Genomic DNA, 20,984 nt, shown 5'->3' with positions numbered 1-20,984 from the left:
AGTGCAAAATTCACTTATATGCATGGTTTAAGACCGCGCCTCTGCAGGAAAGACTCCGCATAAGTGCATGCAAGGAATATGGAAGCCGATTGGCGTGTGACAACCGAGATTTCAAATTTATCGCCCTTTAACTGCCACAGGCAGAATAAGCGAAAGAATGTTGTTGGAGTGTACACTGGAGTCGTCGTAATGATAATGGCCAGTAACAAGTACTAAAATAGTCTCTGCGAAGCAGCCAATATGCTATTTCATGACTACTGTAGCACGCTTTCTCCATATATTAATGCCTAAAGAAAATGTCATTGCAAACAAGTCTTCACCCAGCTGCACTGGCACAATTAGTTGTTCGGTTACAAAAAAAAAGACCCATGATGCTATGTGTATATGTATATATATGTATGTGTGTATGTATATGTACACATATACATATACACACATACATACACACACAGCATCATGGGTCATTTTTTTTGTAACCGAACGACTAATTGTGCCAGTGCAGCTGGGTGAAGACTTGTTTGCAATGATTTTCTTTAGGCATTAATATATGGAGAAAGCGTGCTACAGTAGTCATGAAATGGCATATTGGCTGCTTCGCAGAGACTATTCTAGTACTTGTTACTGGCAATTAGCATAACAGCAGCAGCTGTGTGAGAAACCATCCAGGACTACGAGCCCTGCCCCACATGGAAAGAAGATCTTTGCCAGAAGATTCACCTGCTTCACATGCCTCCCAAAAGGCTCTCACATTTTTTGAATACTAGGTATAATTCTTTTGCCTTGCCAGCATTTTTATTTTATTTTTTTACAGTACAGTAAGTATCAAGGTGTTAATCCTCTTCTCTCCTCTACTCCCATATTCAACAGCATTCAACTTCTGCCCAACAAGATACGAGTTTATCTTGTTGGGCAGACTGGATGGACCGTTCAGATCTTTATCTGCAGTCATCTACTATGTTACCTCAGTCATAAATGCAGTCTTCAACTCATGGCTCAAAAACCCCATGCTAATGCAATATAATTTCAAGTTCTCTTATCCCACAAATAAGACTTAAATAATTCTTATAACAATATATATATTAAATGGAAATGCCCTCAGATTATTCCAATCACTTATATGGCATCCACCAATGGACTCCTCAAAGGCGAGCACCAGGCCATATCCCTACCACCACAAATATAAGCTGTTAAAGTATCCAAAAAAAATTCAAAAATCACAAACAAAATATGCATAAATATATTAGTATAAAAGGGTACTGAAAAATCACTTATCTTTATGTGCACTCTGTCAACATAACATTTTCATGCCCTCAAAAGAGAGTTTGTGTCGCTCAAGAACTCTTACCTATGCCCCTTCTTATCTCTCTGAAATTATCCAACCACAGGGTTTTGTCACAAAGGACTGTATCAAGGACTCAGGTGGCACCTTCCAGAACTCAAATCTTTTCAATTAACTTCAAAGTTCACAGGCTGAGGACCTCAGGGCACTGGTTTCCTTTGAGGGGTCCCTTGGTGGATACCATATAAGTGACTGGAATAATCTAAGGGCATTTCCATGTAATTAATTTGTGAAGATTATTTGATGAACAGACTGGTATGTTTTGGAACTATATGATTGGTAGGATTTGTATCAAAATCCCATGCGACACTACATGTGATCTTCTCCAGCAACCGATCACAACACAGTGTAACAGAGTAGACAAATGCGCGTGAAAACAAGGCAAGCAGAGTACACATTCCCCTCCAGAGTTCTTTTGTACACAGGTGTGCGTAAGTTATACTCTTAGTTTAAATGGGCATTACAGTCTGCTCTATTGGCTGCCATTTTCCCTCCAAAAATAAAAATAGAACAAGGCCTATAAAAATTTTCTATACTGTAATAGCTGTTAGGCCCCGAATATGTAGAAATAAGAGCCAAATGGATAAGAGGCCAAGGGTTTTCTTTCTTGACCCTGTCCAAGTATGCCCTAGCCCAGTAATATCCAAACCTGTCCTGGGGATCCCAGCCAGGTTGGGATTTTAGGATATCCACAAAGATCATGCCCGAGAGAGATGTTCATACATCAGAATCAATGCAAGGATAATTCTATATAGAATACTGCAAGTTAGACACCCAACTGGAGGTGCATAAACAAACAAACAAAAAAAGATAAACATCAGTTGAGTGCCAAAGAGGGATAAAACGGCAGGTATGTTAGGCGCTCTTCTAAAGTGTTCTCATGCGCAAATGCAAAGGAGGCATTCCCATGGGAGGGCATGGGGGTTCCCACTATTTTAGTACATGCTTTATAGAATAATCCCATTTGCGTGCACAGAAGCAGCATTTAAGTGCACCATTTACAGCAGACAGACATGACATAAGTGGTCACGCTAAAAGTTAGGTGTGTTACTGTGGACTTACACTACTATTCATTAGGCATGCAAATGCACTGATACTAGTTTCGTTCCCACATTTTTGGGTGCCTAACTGTAGATACCCTTTCTAGAACTGTCCCCGGTATACTCATCTCTCTCAGGCATATCCTGAAATCCTGATTGGCTAGTGGGTGCAAACCCAGGTACAAATGATAAAGACATCACTTATTTGTTCAATTTTATTAAACCCCTCCCCAAAGCGAATGCTACATACCTATAGAAGGTATTCTCCGAGGACAGCAGGCTGATTGTTCTCGCTGATGGGTGACGTCCACAGCAGCCCCTCCAATCGGAACACTTTTCTAGCAAAGTCCTTTGCTAGTCCTCGCGCGCCGATGCGCATGCGCGGCCGTCTTCCCGCCCGAACCGGCTCGTGTTCGTCAGTCCCTTATGTAGCAAACAAAGCAAGGGAAGACACAACTCCAAAGGGGAGGCGGGCGGGTTTGTGAGAACAATCAGCCTGCTGTCCTCGGAGAATACCTTCTACAGGTATGTAGCATTCGCTTTCTCCGAGGACAAGCAGGCTGCTTGTTCTCACTGATGGGGTATCCCTAGCCCCCAGGCTCACTCAAAACAACAAACATGGTCAATTGGGCCTCGCAACGGCGAGGACATAACTGAGATTAACCTAACAATTTATCCAACTAACTGAGAGTGTAGCCTGGAACAGAATAAACATGGGCCTAGGGGGGTGGAGTTGGATTCTAAACCCCGAACAGATTCTGAAGCACTGACTGCCCGAACCGACTGTCGCGTCGGGTATCCTGCTGCAGGCAGTAATGAGATGAGAATGTGTGGACAGATGACCACGTTGCAGCTTTGCAAATCTCTTCAATAGTGGCTGACTTCAAGTGGGCTACCGACGCTGCCATGGCTCTAACATTATGAGCCGTGACATGACCCTCAAGAGCCAGCCCAGCCTAGGCGTAAGTGAAGGAAATGCAATCTGCTAGCCAATTGGATATGGTGCGTTTCCCTACAGCCACTCCCCTCCTGTTGGGATCAAAAGAAACAAACAATTGGGCGGACTGTCTGTTGGGGTGTGTCCGCTCCAGATAGAAGGCCAATGCTCTCTTGCAGTCCAATGTGTGCAGCTGACGTTCAGCAGGGCAGGAATGAGGACGGGGAAAGAATGTTGGCAAGACAATTGACTGGTTCAGATGGAACTCCGACACAACCTTTGGCAAGAACTTAGGGTGAGTGCGGAGGACTACTCTGTTATGATGAAATTTGGTGTAAGGGGCCTGGGCTACCAGGGCCTGAAGCTCACTGACTCTACGAGCTGAAGTAACTGCCACCAAGAAAATGACCTTCCAGGTCAAGTACTTCAGATGGCAGGAGTTCAGTGGCTCAAAAGGAGGTTTCATCAGCTGGGTGAGAACGACATTGAGATCCCATGACACTGTAGGAGGTTTGACAGGGGGCTTTGACAAAAGCAAACCTCTCATGAAGCGAACAACTAAAGGCTGTCCCGAGATCGGCTTACCTTCCACACGGTAATGGTATGCACTAATCGCGCTAAGGTAAACCCTTACAGAGTTGGTCTTGAGACCAGACTCAGACAAGTGCAGAAGGTATTCAAGCAGGGTCTGTGTAGGACAAGAGCGAGGATCTAGGGCCTTGCTGTCACACCAGACGGCAAACCTCCTCCATAGAAAGAAGTAACTCCTCTTAGTGGAATCTTTCCTGGAAGCAAGCAAAATGCGGGAGACACCCTCTGACAGACCCAAAGAGGCAAAGTCTACGCTCTCAACATCCAGGCCGTGAGAGCCAGAGACTGGAGGTTGGGATGCAGAAGCGCCCCTTCGTCCTGTGTGATGAGGGTCGGAAAACACTCCAATCTCCACGGTTCTTCGGAGGATAACTCCAGAAGAAGAGGGAACCAGATCTGATGCGGCCAAAAAGGAGCGATCAGAATCATGGTGCCTCGGTCTTGCTTGAGTTTCAACAAAGTCTTCCCCACCAGAGGTATGGGAGGATAAGCATACAGCAGACCTTACCCCCAGTCCAGGAGGAAGGCATCCGATGCCAGTCTGCCGTGGGCCTGAAGCCTGGAACAGAACTGAGGGACTTTGTGGTTGGCTCGAGATGCAAAGAGATCCACCAAGGGGGTGCCCCACACCTGGAAGATCTGTCGCACTACCCTGGAATTGAGCGACCACTCGTGAGGTTGCATAATCCTGCTCAACCTGTCGGCCAGACTGTTGTTTACGCCTGCCAGATATGTGGCTTGGAGCACCATGCCGTGACGGCGAGCCCAGAGCCACATGCTGACGGCTTCCTGACACAGGGGGCGAGATCCAGTGCCCCCCTGCTTGTTGATGTAATACACGGCAACCTGGTTGTCTGTCTGAATTTGGATAATTTGGTGGGACAGCCGATCTCTGAAAGCCTTCAGAGCGTTCCAGACCGCTCGCAACTCCAGGAGATTGATCTGCAGATCGCGTTCCTGGAAGGACCAGCTTCCTTGGGTGTGAAGCCCATCGACACGAGCTCCCCACCCCAGGAGGGACGCATCCGTAGTCAGCACTTTTTGTGGCTGAAGAATTTGGAAAGGACGTCCCAGAGTCAAATTGGACCAAATCGTCCACCAATACAGGGATTTGAGAAAACTCGTGGACAGGTGGATCACGTCTTCTAGATCCCCAGCAGCCTGAAACCACTGGGAAGCTAGGGTCCATTGAGCAGATCTCATGTGAAGGCGGGCCATGGGAGTCACATGAACTGTGGAGGCCATGTGGCCCAACAATCTCAACATCTGCCGAGCTGTGATCTGCTGGGACGCTCGCACCCGCGAGACGAGGGACAAGTTGTTGGCTCTCGCCTCTGGGAGATAGGCACGAGCCGTCCGAGAATCCAGCAGAGCTCCTATGAATTCGAGTTTCTGCACTGGGAGAAGGTGGGACTTTGGATAATTTATCACAAACCCCAGTAGCTCCAGGAGGCGAATAGTCATCTGCATGGACTGTAGAGCTCCTGCCTCGGATGTGTTCTTCACCAGCCAATCGTCGAGATATGGGAACACGTGTACCCCCAGCCTGCGAAGTGCTGCTGCTACTACAGCCAAGCACTTCGTGAACACTCTGGGCGCAGAGGTGAGCCCAAAGGGTAGCACACAGTACTGGAAGTGACGTGTGCCCAGCTGAAATCGCAGATACTGTCTGTGAGCTGGCAGTATCGGGATGTGAGTGTAGGCATCCTTCAAGTCCAGAGAGCATAACCAATCGTTTTCCTGAATCATGGGAAGAAGAGTGCCCAGGGAAAGCATCCTGAACTTTTCCTTGACCAGATATTTGTTCAGGGCCCTTAGGTCTAGGATGGGACGCATCCCCCCTGTTTTCTTTTCCACAAGGAAGTACCTGGAATAGAATCCCAGCCCTTCCTGCCCGGATGGCACGGGCTCGACCGCATTGGCGCTGAGAAGGGCGGAGAGTTCCTCTGCAAGTACCTGCTTGTGTTGGAAGCTGTAAGACTGAGCTCCCGGTGGACAATTTGGAGGTTTTGAGGCCAAATTGAGGGTGTATCCTTGCCGGACTATTTGGGGAACCCACTGATCGGAGGTTATGAGAGGCCACCTTTGGTGAAAAACATTCAACCTCCCTCCGACCGGCAGGTCGCCCGACACTGACACTTGGATGTCGGCTATGCTCTGCTGGAGCCAGTCAAAAGCTTGTCCCTTGCTTTTGCTGGGGAGCCGAGGGGCCTTGCTGAGGCGCACGCTGCTGACGAGAGCGAGCGCGCTGGGGCTTAGCCTGGGCCGCAGGCTGTCGAGAAGGAGGATTGTACCTACGCTTACCAGAAGAGTAGGGAACAGTCTTCCTTCCCCCAAAAAATCGTCTACCTGAAGAGGTAGAAGCTGAAGGCTGCCGGCGGGAGAACTTGTCAAAAACGGTATCCCGCTGGTGGAGCTGCTCTACCACCTGTTCGACTTTCTCTCCAAAAATGTTATCCGCACGGCAAGGCGAGTCCGCAATCCGCTGCTGGATCCTATTCTCCAGGTCGGAGGCACGCAGCCATGAGTGTCTGCGCATCACCACACCCTGAGCAGCGGCCCTGGACGCAACATCAAAGGTGTCATACACCCCTCTGGCCAGGAATTTTCTGCACGCCTTCAGCTGCCTGACCACCTCCTGAAATGGCTTGGCTTGCTCAGGAGGGAGCTTGTCCACCAAGCCCGCCAACTGCCGCACATTGTTCCACATGTGTATGCTCGTGTAGAGCTGGTAAGACTGGATTTTGGCCACGAGCATAGAAGAATGGTAGGCCTTCCTCCCAAAGGAGTCTAAGGTTCTAGAGTCCTTGCCCGGGGGCGCCGAAGCATGCTCCCTAGAACTCTTAGCCTTCTTTAGGGCCAAATCCACAATTCCAGAGTCGTGGGGCAACTGAGTGCGCATCAGCTCTGGGTCCCCATGGATCCAGTACTGGGACTCGATCTTCTTGGGAATCTGGGGATTACTTAATGGCTTGGTCCAGTTCGCCAGCAATGTCTTTTTCAGGACATGATGCATGGGAACTGTGGATGCTTCCTTAGGTGGAGAAGGATAGTCCAGGAGCTCAAACATTTCAGCCCTGGGCTCGTCCTCCACAACCACCGGGAAGGGGATGGCCGTAGACATCTCCCGGACAAAGGCCGCAAAAGACAGACTCTCGGGAGGAGAAAGCTGCCTTTCAGGGGTGGGAGTGGGATCAGAAGGCAGGCCATCAGACTCCTCGTCAGAGAAATATCTGATGTCCTCCTCCTCCTCCCACGAGGCCTCACCATCGGTATCAGACACAAGTTCACGGACCTGTGTCTTAAGCCGTGCCCGGCTAGACTCCGTGGAACCACGGCCACGGTGTGAACGTCGAGAGGTAGACTCGCTCGCCCGCACCGGCGAAGCTCCCTCCGCCGACGGGGAGCCTTCCTGGGAGGCGACCGCAGTCGGTACCGCAAGTGGCACCGATGTCGGAGACCTCACCCCGGGCAAGGGGCCAGCCGCCTCACTCGACGGTACCGGAGGCACAAGCACCCCCGGTACCGGAGGGGAAGGGCGCAACAGCTCTCCCAGGATCTCTGGGAGGACGGCCCGGAGACTCTCGTGCAGAGCGGCTGTAGAGAAAGACATGGAAGCCGATGCAGGTGTCGATGTCAGAGTCTGTTCCGGGCGTGGAGGCTGTTCCGGGCTGTCCAAAGTGGAGCGCATCGACACCTCCTGAACAGAGGGTGAGCGGTCCTTTCGGTGCCGATGCCTACTGGGTGCCGACTCCCTCGGTGACCCAGAGCTCTCGGTACCGACACGGGAAGGAGACCGGTGTCGATGCTTCTTTGACTTCTTCAAACGAAGCATGTCACCGGAACTTCCTGGCACCGACGAGGAGGACGTAGAATCCAGCTGTCGCTTCCTCGGGGCCGAGGCCGAAGAAGGTCGGTCTCGGGGGGGCTGTACCGCAGGAGCCCTCAGGGTAGGGGGAGACCCACCCGAAGGCTCACCGCCACCAGCAGGGGAATGGATAGCCCTCACCTGCACTCCAGTCGAAGCACCACCGTCCGACGACATCAGCAGAAGTGGAGGTCCCGGTACCACCGACGCCGACGCAGCCTTCCGATGTCTCGGCCCCGATGCAGAGGGTCGATGCCTCGATGCACTCGATGCAGTCGCGGCCGAGGACGGAGGTCTTGACGCTGCCGACGTCGATGCACTCGATACTCCCGGTGCCGATGCCGACGAAGAGCCCGAGAACAAAATGTTCCACTGGGCCAATCTCGCTACCTGAGTCCTGTAAAAGGGCGCAAAGACTACAGGCCTGCGGGCGGTGCCCAGCCCCCAGACACTGAAGACACGACGCGTGCCTGTCAGTGAGCGAGATTACCCGGGCGCACTGGGTGCACTTCTTGAAGCCGCTGGGAGACTTCGATGACATGGGCGGAAAAATCACGCCGGCGAAATCAAAACTCGTAATTGCGGTAAGGCACCAAAAAAAGAGGGGAAGAAAAAAATTCGACCCGAGGCCTCAAAAGGGCCTACCCCGAAAACGAAAAGAAACTTAACGGGGCAAAAACTGGAATTACCGGAAGGGGAAAAAGACCGAAAAGTCCTTCCAAAATCCTTTTCCCTTTTTTTTTTAGCGAAAGAGCCAAAAAGACGCGCGAGGTCGACTTAAGGGGCGCGAACGGCGTAACACGACCGTACCGAGCGCGGACAAAAGAAGACTGACGAACACGAGCCGGTTCAGGCGGGAAGACGGCCGCGCATGCGCGGTGCGCATCGGCGCGCGAGGACTAGCAAAGGACTTTGCTAGAAAAGTGTTCCGATTGGAGGGGCTGCCGTGGACGTCACCCATCAGTGAGAACAAGCAGCCTGCTTGTCCTCGGAGAATATACAAATGGTGCAGACCTTTGTTTAAAGCAGGGGTTTTAGGCCTAGGCTTCGGGACACATCCAGCCAGTCAGGTTTTCAGGATATGCATACACTACCTCCATTGTACACACATTTCTCATGAATATTCATGGTGGGTATCCTGAAACCTGACTGCCTAGGTGTGTCCCAAGACCAGATTGAGAACCACTGGTTTACAGTATTTCATAAATTTCTATCATTTCAAAGCAACATATCTTTCCACTGAAAGAAAATAACACTGCCTCAGGGGGGAGAAAAAAAAAAAAACAAGCACAAAGCTCCCAGAATCTCACCCCTCTATGTCTACTGGCACACAGTTTGCCTAATTAAAAGTCTAGTCGAAAAAATTGTCAGCACTGGAGGACATAGAACAACCCAGTCTAACAGTGTAGATAAATTCCATTCCACCTAACGTAACTGGAGTTTCTTAAACATTAGGCGATCCAACGAATCTTTACAGAACTGTGACTGGTTTTCTAGCATTGGTGCCTGTATGCACTAAGTGTAAACACAGTTCAAGAGATACTATTTAAACAACTGAAAAACTGTGGGCCCAATATTTAAAAAAACGAAAAAAAAACAACTGGGCTCCTAATTTCCATCGTATTTTTAGCTGAACTTCGGAGTCTTTTTTTTTTTTTTTAAGCTGAAAATCCCTCTCAAAATTCAGGGGCTTAAAAGTTTTGCTTATAAATTAAGGCCTAAAGCAAGAAAAAGGAACAGGACACCCCTACACACAAGCACAAGTCCAAAAACACCAAAGTAGGGACGTCAAACAGCCTTCCAAAACAAATCCAAGAGGAGACTCCAAAAGGTAAACACAAAAGTCAACCTTTATTTGAACATCAAGTTAAACCAGGACTCAATACGGAGCTGTGTTTCAATATGAAATTCCTGCCTCAAGAGTCACAGCTTCTTGGTCATTCCTCTGTAAAATTATTGCTGGTAATGCACTGACAACACTAGTAGGTATTACAGCAAGAAGAAGCAATGTATGTGTATGTCTCTTCCTCTGGAGCTCCTTCATATATCCCTAATTTGCTGATGTCATCATCCTGAATAGATACCCAAGCTTGCTGCTCTTGTCCTTAAACTGCCTCAATCCAGGGCAATCCCCGTCTTCATTAGTGTGTACTCTTGATTCAGTATGCCGGTGATGTTGCAACAGACCAAAAATACTGACCAGAACGTAGTAGGGAGGACTCTGCACTCCAGCAGTAAGGATGAGCTCCGCCACGTGTCTCCAGCAGCAGATTCAGAGTCCAATAGTGACTCCTTGTTCTCAGCAGAGAAAAATGTGCATGTGCAGAAACTCTCTGGCCCAGGCCCCAGTCAGCTCCAGTACTGCCTGCCTCCCAGTCACTGCAACGTTGTGCTCCTGGTGTGCACCCACACCAGCTTACTTCCACAGCAGCAATGTGCTGATGCACACACACACCACCTGATGCTCCCAGGACAAACTACAATTCTGGCACCTGCACCCAGACTCTGTTGCGACTCTCGGCACCATTCCAAGGCTCATTCAGGTACCTTCACTAGCAACCCTCAGCCTCTGCTCCTCTTCCCAATTCAGACCCACAAAATTCTGGGACCCTAATCCCAACCCAGCAACTTGGCGACCTCATGGCAAGTTAAAGCAAAACAACTTTCAAACTAAATTTTAACACTAGGGTTATATTATACTAGAATATGGATATTAAAAATCTCCTAAAACCAAGTATGTTTGCCTGGGCAATGTGTCAAATACTCATTCTTGATGTTATGATTTATTTGGATGCTAAGTTTTATAAACTGTCTTGAGCAATTAAGAAAAGGGTAGATTTGAGAACCATTGAACTAAAGAAAACTAGATAGGCACCTAAAGTGCTGAAATTTTGAGGAAGCAAAAAGTAGTAGACTAGTAATTTAAATCCACTCTTTCCTGGGTCCCACCCTCCTGGAGGCCCTACCTCACTGCTTACCCTGGCAACTCGATCCCTATCGCCAGCAGAAAGGATGGCATTTTATAATACTGTTTTCCTCTTTTGTATACGGTCAGTCTCATGGAAGTGCTAATTTTCTTTCCTTGAATATCTCCAGACCATTCCCTACAAGCAGATATATACCCTCCTACCAGCAGATGGGGAGACTGAGAACAACCGAATGATGTTACCTAATATGGTTTATGCGATTTAACCTTATGTTACCAGTGGATATTTACTGTAGCTGTTTTGTTCGCCGAAGGTTTTCATTGGTCCATAGATATTTCAAACAGAGCATTGGTATTTAGATCATTTATAGGTCTTCAGACTCCTGACACAGGCCTTTGTGGCCGAAACACTGTGTGTCAAGTCTTTAAAGACTTTTTTTTGTAGCACCCTTGGTGTGGACTTTGTTTTGCTTTGGTCACCTCCACTGTTTATTTTTTTCTGTGGATTACCTGTGGAGGGTAGTTCTTCTGTTTCTTTTGCTGTTACCTAATAAGGTGGAATTGGAACATAGCCTTAAGCCAGCCAGTACTTCTATTCACAAAGCCAGTAAAGGATAACAGACACCCCTCAAATGAACCCAGAGGGGTGGAAACAACCTTAACCAGCATAACAATGAACCACACAAATACGTCCTGCTCATAACAGCTCTCCCCAAATCATTTATTACCTTTTCTTCTTCCCTCATTTTTAAAAAGCGTCCTACAAATCACACCAACCGTGAGAGACAGTGCAAGGAAACACCTGACAAAATGTTCCCCTAGGGTGGGGTCCGGGAATGGTCTGGAGATATTTAGGGAATCACAGATAAATCCAATTTCACCTTCCTTATCATTATCTCAACACCATTCCCCATGAGCGGAAGTACTCAAGCAGTACTCAAGGCGGGATATAGAGAATCCCCAAGAACCACCTCCTGCTGAGTTTGCACATCTGAGGCAGTAATGCATCATAAAAGAATGAAGAGACAACCAAGTAGCCACCCTGCAAGTGTCCATCACTGGAATCAATGAAAATTCTGCCAGAGGCCTGCCTTGAGCTTTCAGGCATGTGCAACCCTGCAAGCAAGCCAGCTGACACAATAGCCTCCTTGAATCATATAGCTATAGAAGCCGTGGAAGCTGCCTCACCTTTCCTCAGACCTCCAAAACAGAAAAATGGCCAATCCGTCTTCTAAAACTCCTCCATCTTCTTCAATTGACAGTGCAACAACTCTGGAAACTCCTATTGCACAAAGACAAGAAAGGAATCACCTCATTAAGATGGAACGGAGACCTGAACTTTGGCAAAAAGGAAAGAATGGCCTAAGAACCACCTTCTCCTTGAAAAAAAGAAGAAAAGGCCACTCTGCTTCCACCATCTCCTTGAGATTGAATAGAAAGGTATTGGGAGGACTGATGATTATCCTTTAGAAGAGGATCACCCTTCCTGGGCACTTGCAGCTGGTCATTCTCCAGACTCTAGGTCTGTAAAACCCGAGTAATCAAACATGCCAATTCTGGCTGCCGAAAAATGCAGAACACAGAAGGGTCCATCTCCTACTGGAAGGTCAGACCCCTCCTCCAACAGATGATCCAAGCTCTAAATGTCCCCATCAAATTCCACAGATAACCAAGGAAGGGAAACCAGAGACTCAACCTCATCCGGGTCCCAGGGACCCAAAACTTGTGGCCTCGTAGAGAGCGAGGGCCCAGTGTCCACCTGAGCCCCTGAAACCTCAGAGGAGTATGGCACCGGCTGACCGTGTTTCACGCAAAATTCCTGATGCAGTAACAGAACAAATTTGAGAGAGAAGGGGGAGGCCCCCTCCCAGCATCAAATTTGATCAGCGTGGGGGTGGGAGGGGAGGGGAGAGCGGCAGAAGCCGTGGCAGATTCAGTCTGAATCAAAATGGTGAAAGTTCCCACCAAAACCGAGGCCTCTGCAGGCAACTGCTGTGAGTCTCCCGCCAGGGACTGAATGTTGTGCGCTACTACCACACTAGCATTGGGCACAGTTGTGTCTGCCAGAAGGCAGGAAACTGCTGACACCCAACGCTGGGGCACGCAGGAGCTGCAGCAACCTGACTTCCCCACCAAAGTCGCCATCAGCATGCAGGAGACCCATGAACCATACAGGTGCAACTCACCGCATACTTTGCTGCCAAAAGTCACTTCGGAGCCACAGGGGAGACCAACACTACAGCAAGATTTACCCCTGAGTTTGTTTCTTTTTTTCCCCCCCTTACTAAAAGGCTGTTTCAATCACCCACGGGAAAGCCTTAAGGAACCTCTCTCAGTAGCAGGTAGAGGGGGGCCGAATCACTGGCTCCGATAAAGGAGTGGGAGGGGAACCCAGACAGCCCAGTGTATGCACCCCCAGGGCAAAGCTCCAATGCGGGAAGGACCCCCAATAGCGGCAGCTGACCATCAAATGCCAGACAGAGCAGATTCTTGTTTGCTCTTTTTTTTTTTTAATCTGTTGCCAGAAGGAACAAATCCTTCACCAGAACAGAAGAGCTGACCAACAAATGGGCCAAAAAGGCGAACCATCAAAAATCTCCTCCCCCACAAAAAGAGGAGCAACACTGCATTCACCTACCATCTGTTAATGGGGAGACTGAGAAATACTGGCACCTTATTAGGTGACATCGCTCAGTTGTTCTCAGTCTCCCCATCTGCTGGTAGGAGGAAATGTATCTGCTCGTGGGGAATGGTCTGGTGATAATAAAGGAATGAGTAAAATTCCCGACACTTAAAATGTTCCTTTGAAACTAGCAGTTATAGTGCTCAAGATGGGTGTCGTATATTTATTAAAATGTCTTTCAACAATCCCCAAAATACACACACACACACCTACAGGGCAAATCTATAAATGGGCACAAGCAATTGAACGATTCTTGGCCGTTACATGCACAAGTGCACTATGTGATATTTGAGAAAGTAGCGTGACTTTCTTAGCATGTAAGAGCAAGAGAGGAGTGCACGCAGCTGGAGCGTAGGCACGTCTTCTACTTATGAATGCAACTTATAGAATTCTATACGCTGCATGTTGCACTTAAGCACACCAACTTATGCCTGCCAGAGACGTGACGTAAGTTATTGCACCTAAATGTAGGCAAACTGATACTGACTTATTCTAGTATTCTATAATGGGCTGAGCATGCAGAATCCAAGCACTTAAGTTGAGGTGGCGCTTATAGAATTGCCCTCATCTTTATCTAGCATCATTTTCAAAGTTAAACACAAAGTACCTCTAATGATGAGGAAGGCAAAGCAGAGAAGGTGGTACATGGATAGGCAGACTGGATAGGTCATATGCCCACCAATAATCAGTCGGTGACAGTTAGCAGCACAGTTAGCTACTGCAGGGGGTGCTGACGCCAGATTTTAAAGTTGGGATGTATCTGGTGACAGGCACTGAATATCTGGTTTTAGTTTTCACCATGGCAACTTAACCAGCTAAGCGAATATTCAGCTCTAAACTAGTTAATAGCGGTTAAAGACAGGCCATTTAAATAGCAGGTCTCTTAACCACTCAAACTTAACTGGTTTAGCACTGAATATGAGCATTTAGCCAGCATAGCCGGTGAGCACTAACATTCACAGGAGATAACTAGCTATCTCAGCCTAAATGTTAGTGCTCAGCTAGCTAAGCGCTATATTAACCAGCAGGAGATGTTCCTGGCCAGTTAAATAGCGCTGAATATTGAGACCATGGTCTTTATCTGTCATTTTATGTTTCTATAAATTAGTATTTTCATAATCTTCTTGAAGAGGTCAGAATGTGTGTCTTTCTGCAAATAACATACAGATCTGAACAGGGTTAATTAAATTTTAATAGGGATTTAAAAAAAAAAAAAAGTTGTCGTCGTACTCGCCTTGTCGTCAAGCAACTAATTAGACGAAAGAGAAAAAGAGCTATTTATGTGATAGGAAGTGTGTCTGGGGGTTAATACATAACATTAGTTAACAGGCTTGCTCACTAGGATCAAGGAATGCTGGTCTATAAAGGGAGAGGCCTGAAGAGGAGCAGAAAAAAGAAATAGTTTTATTACCTGTATGCTGTCAGAAGAGAGAATTCATCTGAATAGCCTTGAGCTCCAGAAGCCCACTGCAGCTAATTATACAGATTGTGATGTCACCATGACCCTGGCACCATCCAGTGGCCTTGGGGCCAGGGTTGCCCTGAGTTTTCTTGTTGCACTTTCACTACTGGGTGCTTCAGCAGAACCTCACAGACCGCAGCCAGTTTGATAAGCAGCTTTATTTAACATGGATTTAAGTGAAAATAATTCTGAAAACACTAATTCTCTCCTCAGAGCTTTGGGGTTTCTCTTCTTAATCCTTAAACCTAGACTTTGCAATTCCATCTAGCTTTACCGGGTTTCCCTTTTCCCAGCAGTTTTAACTAAGCCAGCAGTAAGAGAGTTAACTGCTCTTATCACCATTAACCTTAACTCCACTTCTTGCAAAACACATTTTGCCTTGTCCAGAATACAGGCTGGTTTGTGCATCGGCAATTAAACATCAGCCACTCAATTCTACTTTTCCAAACACATTTTGCCTTTTCCAAAATACATGCAAGTTTCTGTACTTGCATACTGTTTAAACATCAGCCAACATTTAGGGGAAAATAAAAGTTTAACCGTACTTGTATTTATAACACAGTATAAATATTTTCACTATTTCAGGTTTAGTTGCTTATAAAACCATGCGCCTATATTTCACATCATTGTTAACCTAAATATCATACAAAATATTAAAGCTTATGTATTAAATTATATATACATATCTCTTGGTTTTTCAAAGATATAGTCTCAACCTTGTTAATAGGAAGAGGTAATACTAATATTCTTCATTTATAATATAATAATTTCATATTATGTAACATGAGGTATTCAAAACGACATACAACTCAAATTAAAATGGGCTAAACAGCACCCTAAAGACAGAAGTTAGAAAGTAAAACAGATCAAAATAAAATTAAAGACCTTTTCTATAGTCCCTTCATTCTATCCATCCCACATCTACTGGAAACAATGCGTAGAATACAGGAAACATAAGCAGTCATGCCAATTCTTTCAACCTGTTACAAAAACACTATGGTATAAAATGTTCCCTGAAGTATAGTTTGGCAGACGCCTCTCCAGCTTCAGGAGACTCAGCAAGCAGTCACCAGACTTCTATAGCAACACGGCATTCATTCATCAACAGAGTACGAAGGTCATAAGATGTAACTGCAGTGTTTCAAGGCATAATGTTCCTTTCTCAAGGCTGAGAAGATTGTCAACTCTAAATAAGGATAATCAAGACTCACACTGTATAGGGACTTAATGAAACAAGATAAACCCTGAAAATATACCTTTGGAAAAAAGCAAGGAAAACCATTAACATATGTTTCAGAAACTGTGGCTGCATGCCTTCCAGTTGAAAACAGAACAGCTCTGCTGCATGCCGCACTATGAGTGGAGGAGTAGCCTCAGTGGTGTTCCTTGGTATGGCTGCCACCCGGGGCGGATCGCCGCTGCACACCCCCCCACCCCCACGGTGCATTCTTACCTGCTGGGGTGCTGACTCTGCCAGTTCCCTGCTCCCTCTGCCCCGAAACAGGAAGTAACAGCAGAAGGAGGAGGGAACCGGCAGAGCCAACAGCCGCACGGCTGCTCCATGCACCCCTCCTGCAGTGTGCATCGGGGCCGACCGTCCCCACCACCCTGCCCTCGGTATCCCGCTGAGTATCCTGAGTAGGCTGAGAACCTGGGGAACAGGGTTTAATTCTCACTGTGGCTCCTTGTGATCTTGGGCAAATCACTTAACCTTCTATTGCCCCAAGTACAGAAACTTAGATTAGGACAGAGAAAATATCTGAATATAATAAACGTAAACCATTTTGGCTGAACCACAAAAAGGTGGTATCATCAAACCCATGACCCTTTACCTTACCTCTCTGCACAAAAATCATCCAGGCCGCCGCACAGCCATGACCACAGCACCATTCTTCTTCCACAGCTCACCTGCCCTGAACGTTCTCTCAACTCCTGGAAATGATCCAAGAATGAAAACAGTTACCTCTCACCATCTTCTTTCTAATCATTTTAAGTTTCTATACGGATATTTTGCCTAGCCAGCGAATTGGTGCAAAGAAGATACATCTTACAACAAAAACAACATCTTAAAACAAGTAAGATTTACAATCGTAACAATGAAAAGAACATCTGGAAAGCAGTATATACTGATACCCAAAGTATGGGAAATAAGGTTTTAGATCTTGAGGCTGTGATGAAAGAGGCCAATTTGGATTTAGTGGCGATCATACAGACATGGTTCACAGAGATGGATGGATGGGAACATCTGGAAGAAGTTGGAAAGCAGTGGGCAAAACTGAAAGCAGCAATTGTAAGGGCAACAAAGAGGAAAAGGAGGCCGCTTTGGTTCAAAAGTAGTAGCTGAAAAGCTAACGGAAAAGAGGTTAGCCTTTATAAACTAAAAGAGATCGCAGAAAGAGGAAGACAGACAACAATATCTGAAAAAGCTAAGAAAAGCTGGTAGTCAGGAAAGCAAAGATGCAAATGGAAGAAATAAAACAGCCAATATAGTAAAATGGGGGGGGGGGGGGGGCAAACATTTTTTTACATATGTCAGTGATAGGGGAAGTGCAAAAATGGCATTGTGAGACTCAAAGGGGAGGAGGAGGAATATGTAGAAGCTGATAAAGATAAGGCGGAATTACTTAAATATTTCTGCTCTGTGTTCACAGCTGAAGGGCCAGAACCAGAACCGCTGAAGGCAAACACAAATAGGAATGGAGGGGTGGTACTTCCTGAATGATTTTCAGAGGACTGTATTTGTGTGGAACTGGCTAAATTAAAGGTGGAAAAAGCGATGGGGCCAGATGGCATACATCTGAGAGTACTGAAGGAACTTAGGGGTCCCCTTTTACAAAGGTGTGCTGAAAAAGGGCCTGCGGTAGTGTAGATGCGTGTTTTGGGTGTGCACAGAATTATTTTTCTGCACAGCTACAAAAAAATGCCTTTTTTTGGCAGAAGATGGCTGTGCGGCAAAAATCTAAATTGCCGCGCGTCCATTTTGGGGCTGAGACCTTACCGCCAGCCATAGACCTAGTGGTAAAGAATTTGGGCAGTAATGACCTGCATGCATCTGATACCACTTGGTGCACGTCTGCTATGCGCATCCGAAAATAAAAAATATTTTTTGGACGCACGCCAAAATTGAAATTACAGCGAAGGGCCACGCAGTAACTCCAATTTGGCAAACGCTGGGTGCACGTAGACGCCTACGCGGCTTAGTAAAAGGACCCCTTATCATTCTACTGGCTCCACTGGCTGACCTTTTCAATGCTTCTCTAGAGTCCCGAAGGACTGGAGAAGGGCAGATGTGGTCCCTTCTCCACAAAAGCGGAAGTCACAAAAGTGTAAGGACGAGGTTGGAAACTACAGGCCGGTAAATCTGATTTCTGTGGTAAATAAATTAATGGAAACACTTTTAAAACAGAGAATTGTAAAGTTTTTGGAATCCAATAGATTACAGGACCCAAGGCAACATGGTTTCACTAGATGCAGGTCTTGTCAGACAAATCTAATTTCTTTGACTGGATGACCAGAGAGCTGGATCAAGGGAGAGTGCTAAATGTGGTGTATTTAGACTTTAGCAAAGCCTTCGACATGGTTCTGCATAGAAGACTGATAAACTGTGTACCCTTGGTATTGGCCCTAAAGTGACTGACTGGGTTAGGAACTGGTTGAGTGGAAGGTGACAGAAGGTAGTGGCAAACAGAGCTCATTCTGAGGAAAAGGATGTTACCAGTGGTGTGCTACGAGGTTTGGTTCTTGGGCCGGTTCTTTTTAACGTTTTTGTAAGCGATATTGCTGAAGGGCTATCTGGTAAAGTTTGACTCTTTGTGGATGATATCGAAATCTGTAATAGGGTAGACACCCCTGATACTGTGGATAATATGAGGAAGGACTTAGTGAAGCTAGAGGAATGGTCTGGAATTTGACAGCTAAGACTTTAACGCTAAAAAAATGCAGGGTCATGCGTTTGGGCTGCCAAAAAACCCCCGGTAGTTTAGGAGATAAAGAACTTTTGTGCACAAAAGAGGAGCGGGGCTTGGGTGTGATGATCTTAAGGTCGCCAAACAGGTAGAAAACAGAAGGATGCTTGGGTGCACAGGGAGAGAAATGGCCAGTAGGAAAAAGAAGTGATGATACCCCTGTATAAAATTCTGGTAAGACCTCATTTAGAATATTGTGTACAATTCTGGATACTGCACCTTCTAAAAGGATGGAATTGGTCCAGAGGATGGCTACTAAAATGGTCAGTGGTCTTCTTCATAAAGTGTATGGGGACAGACTTAAAGATCTCAATATGTACAATTTGGAAAAAAGGCAGAAGAGGAGAAATATGAGACGTTTAAATACCTACATGGCATAAATGCACAGGAGGCTAGTCTCTTTCAACTGAAAGGAAGCTCTGGAACAAGTGCACATAGGATGAAGGTGAAAGGGGATAGACTCATAACTAACCTGAAAACATACTTCTTCACAGAAAAGGTGGTGAATTTGTGGAACAGCCTCCTGGTGCAAGTGGTAGAGATGAAAACAGTATCTGAATTCAAGAGACTTTGAGACAAGTACATAGGATCTCTAAGGGAGTGATAGGGACAGTAGATGGTACAGACAGGCAGGCTCGATAGGCCATATGGTCTTTATCTGTCTATATTTTTCTCTGTTTCTATGTAACATTGTCCTATATCAATGTTCTCTTTGGTTGTTTTCAGGAAGGCAGTAATGCATTTGAAAGAAGAGACTTACTGTGTCATTTTGCAGGAGAAGTGAATGGGTAATTTAAAGAAAAAACACTTATCCTCGGTCCCTCCTACCAAATAAAGAACAAAGTATATGCTCCATTAAGTACAAAACATCATAAGCATTGTCATACTGGAACAGACTGAAGGTCTATTAAGCCCTCTACCCTGTTTACAACAGTGGCCAATCCAGGTCACAAGTACCTGGCAAAATCCCAAAAGAATAAAACAGATTTTATGCTTATTCTAGAAATAAGCAGTGGATTTTTCCCAAGTCCATCTAATAATGGCTTATGGACTTTTCTTTTAGGAAAGTACACAAACCTTTTTAAAACCCTGCTAAGCTAACTGCTTTTACCACATTCCCTGGAAACGAATTCCAGCGTGTAATTACACATTGGGTGAAGTAATATTTTCTCCCATTTGTCTTAAATTTACTAATTAGTAGCTTCATTGTGTGCCCCCTAGTCCTTGCATTATTGGAAAGAGTAAACAAGTGATTCATACCTACCCATTCCACTCAGTATTTTATAGATCTCTATTATATCTCCCCTCAGCTGTCTCTTTTCCAAGCTGAAGAGCCTTATCCTCTTTAGCCTTTCCTCATAGTGATGTCATCCTGTCTCCATCATTTTCATCGTCCTTCTCTGTATCTTTTCTAATTCCACTATAGCTTTTTTTGAGACCAGAGTTGCACACAGTACTTGAGGTAAGGTCACAAGTACCTGTGTCAAAACAAGAACATTAAGGATGATATGGTCAACACCCTCACTGCCTTGAACACAACTCACTAATTGCCCATTTTAAATGCAATACAGCCTAATGTCATTAAAAAGGCTAGGTTCACTAGTGGATATAACAAGGGCATGTACACTGTGACCTGTTGGTGATTATCAAGCAAAGATGAGTATTTGTAGCTGATAATTTGTTTCATGCAGGTGCCTCAAATTTAGAGTGCAAGGTTTGGATAGCTTCCTAAAAGAAAAGTCCATAAGCCATTATTAAAATGGACTTGGGGAAAATCAACTGCTTATTTCTAGGATAAACAGCATAAAATATATTGTACTGTTTTGGGATCCTGCTAGGTACTTGTGACCTGGATTGGTCACTGCTGTAAACAGGACGGTGGGCTTGATGAACCTTTGGTCTATCCCAGTATGACAATACTTATGTATACTTACAAATTTAAACGTGCAATTGATATGCACGCTCAAAAAAGTTCTTGCACACAATCCCTCAGATTCTAAATATGGCGCCTGATGTTAGATTTACTTCCATGCCAAAAGTATTCTAACAAATGCAAAGAGCCGAAACGGGGAAAACACGGCAGATCCACGTGACACCTCACATGCCCATTTATAGAATAGCGCCTAAGTGTTTGCGTACATTTAGGTCTGCAGAGGGGGCATTCCTTTAAGAT

The 20,984-nt window shown here is 46.1% G+C and overlaps 1 protein-coding gene across 4 annotated transcripts in view; it reads right to left on the bottom strand.

The window, feature by feature from the left end:
• The window catches only part of PRXL2A (peroxiredoxin like 2A), an 85,244-nt gene that overhangs the window by 31,280 nt on the left and 32,980 nt on the right, over window positions 1-20,984 (bottom strand). For all 4 annotated transcript variants that reach the window (XM_030203272.1, XM_030203274.1, XM_030203273.1 and 1 more), the window contains exon 3: window positions 16,684-16,778. In XM_030203272.1, coding sequence (XP_030059132.1) covers window positions 16,684-16,778 — 95 coding nt within the window. The remainder of the gene's footprint in view (window positions 1-16,683; window positions 16,779-20,984) is intronic.

The sequence above is a fragment of the Microcaecilia unicolor genome, chromosome 5 (assembly GCF_901765095.1).
Source record: "Microcaecilia unicolor chromosome 5, aMicUni1.1, whole genome shotgun sequence".
In the NCBI taxonomy this organism is placed as follows: domain Eukaryota; kingdom Metazoa; phylum Chordata; class Amphibia; order Gymnophiona; family Siphonopidae; genus Microcaecilia; species Microcaecilia unicolor.
This window is presented reverse-complemented; position numbering and strand designations above follow the sequence as displayed.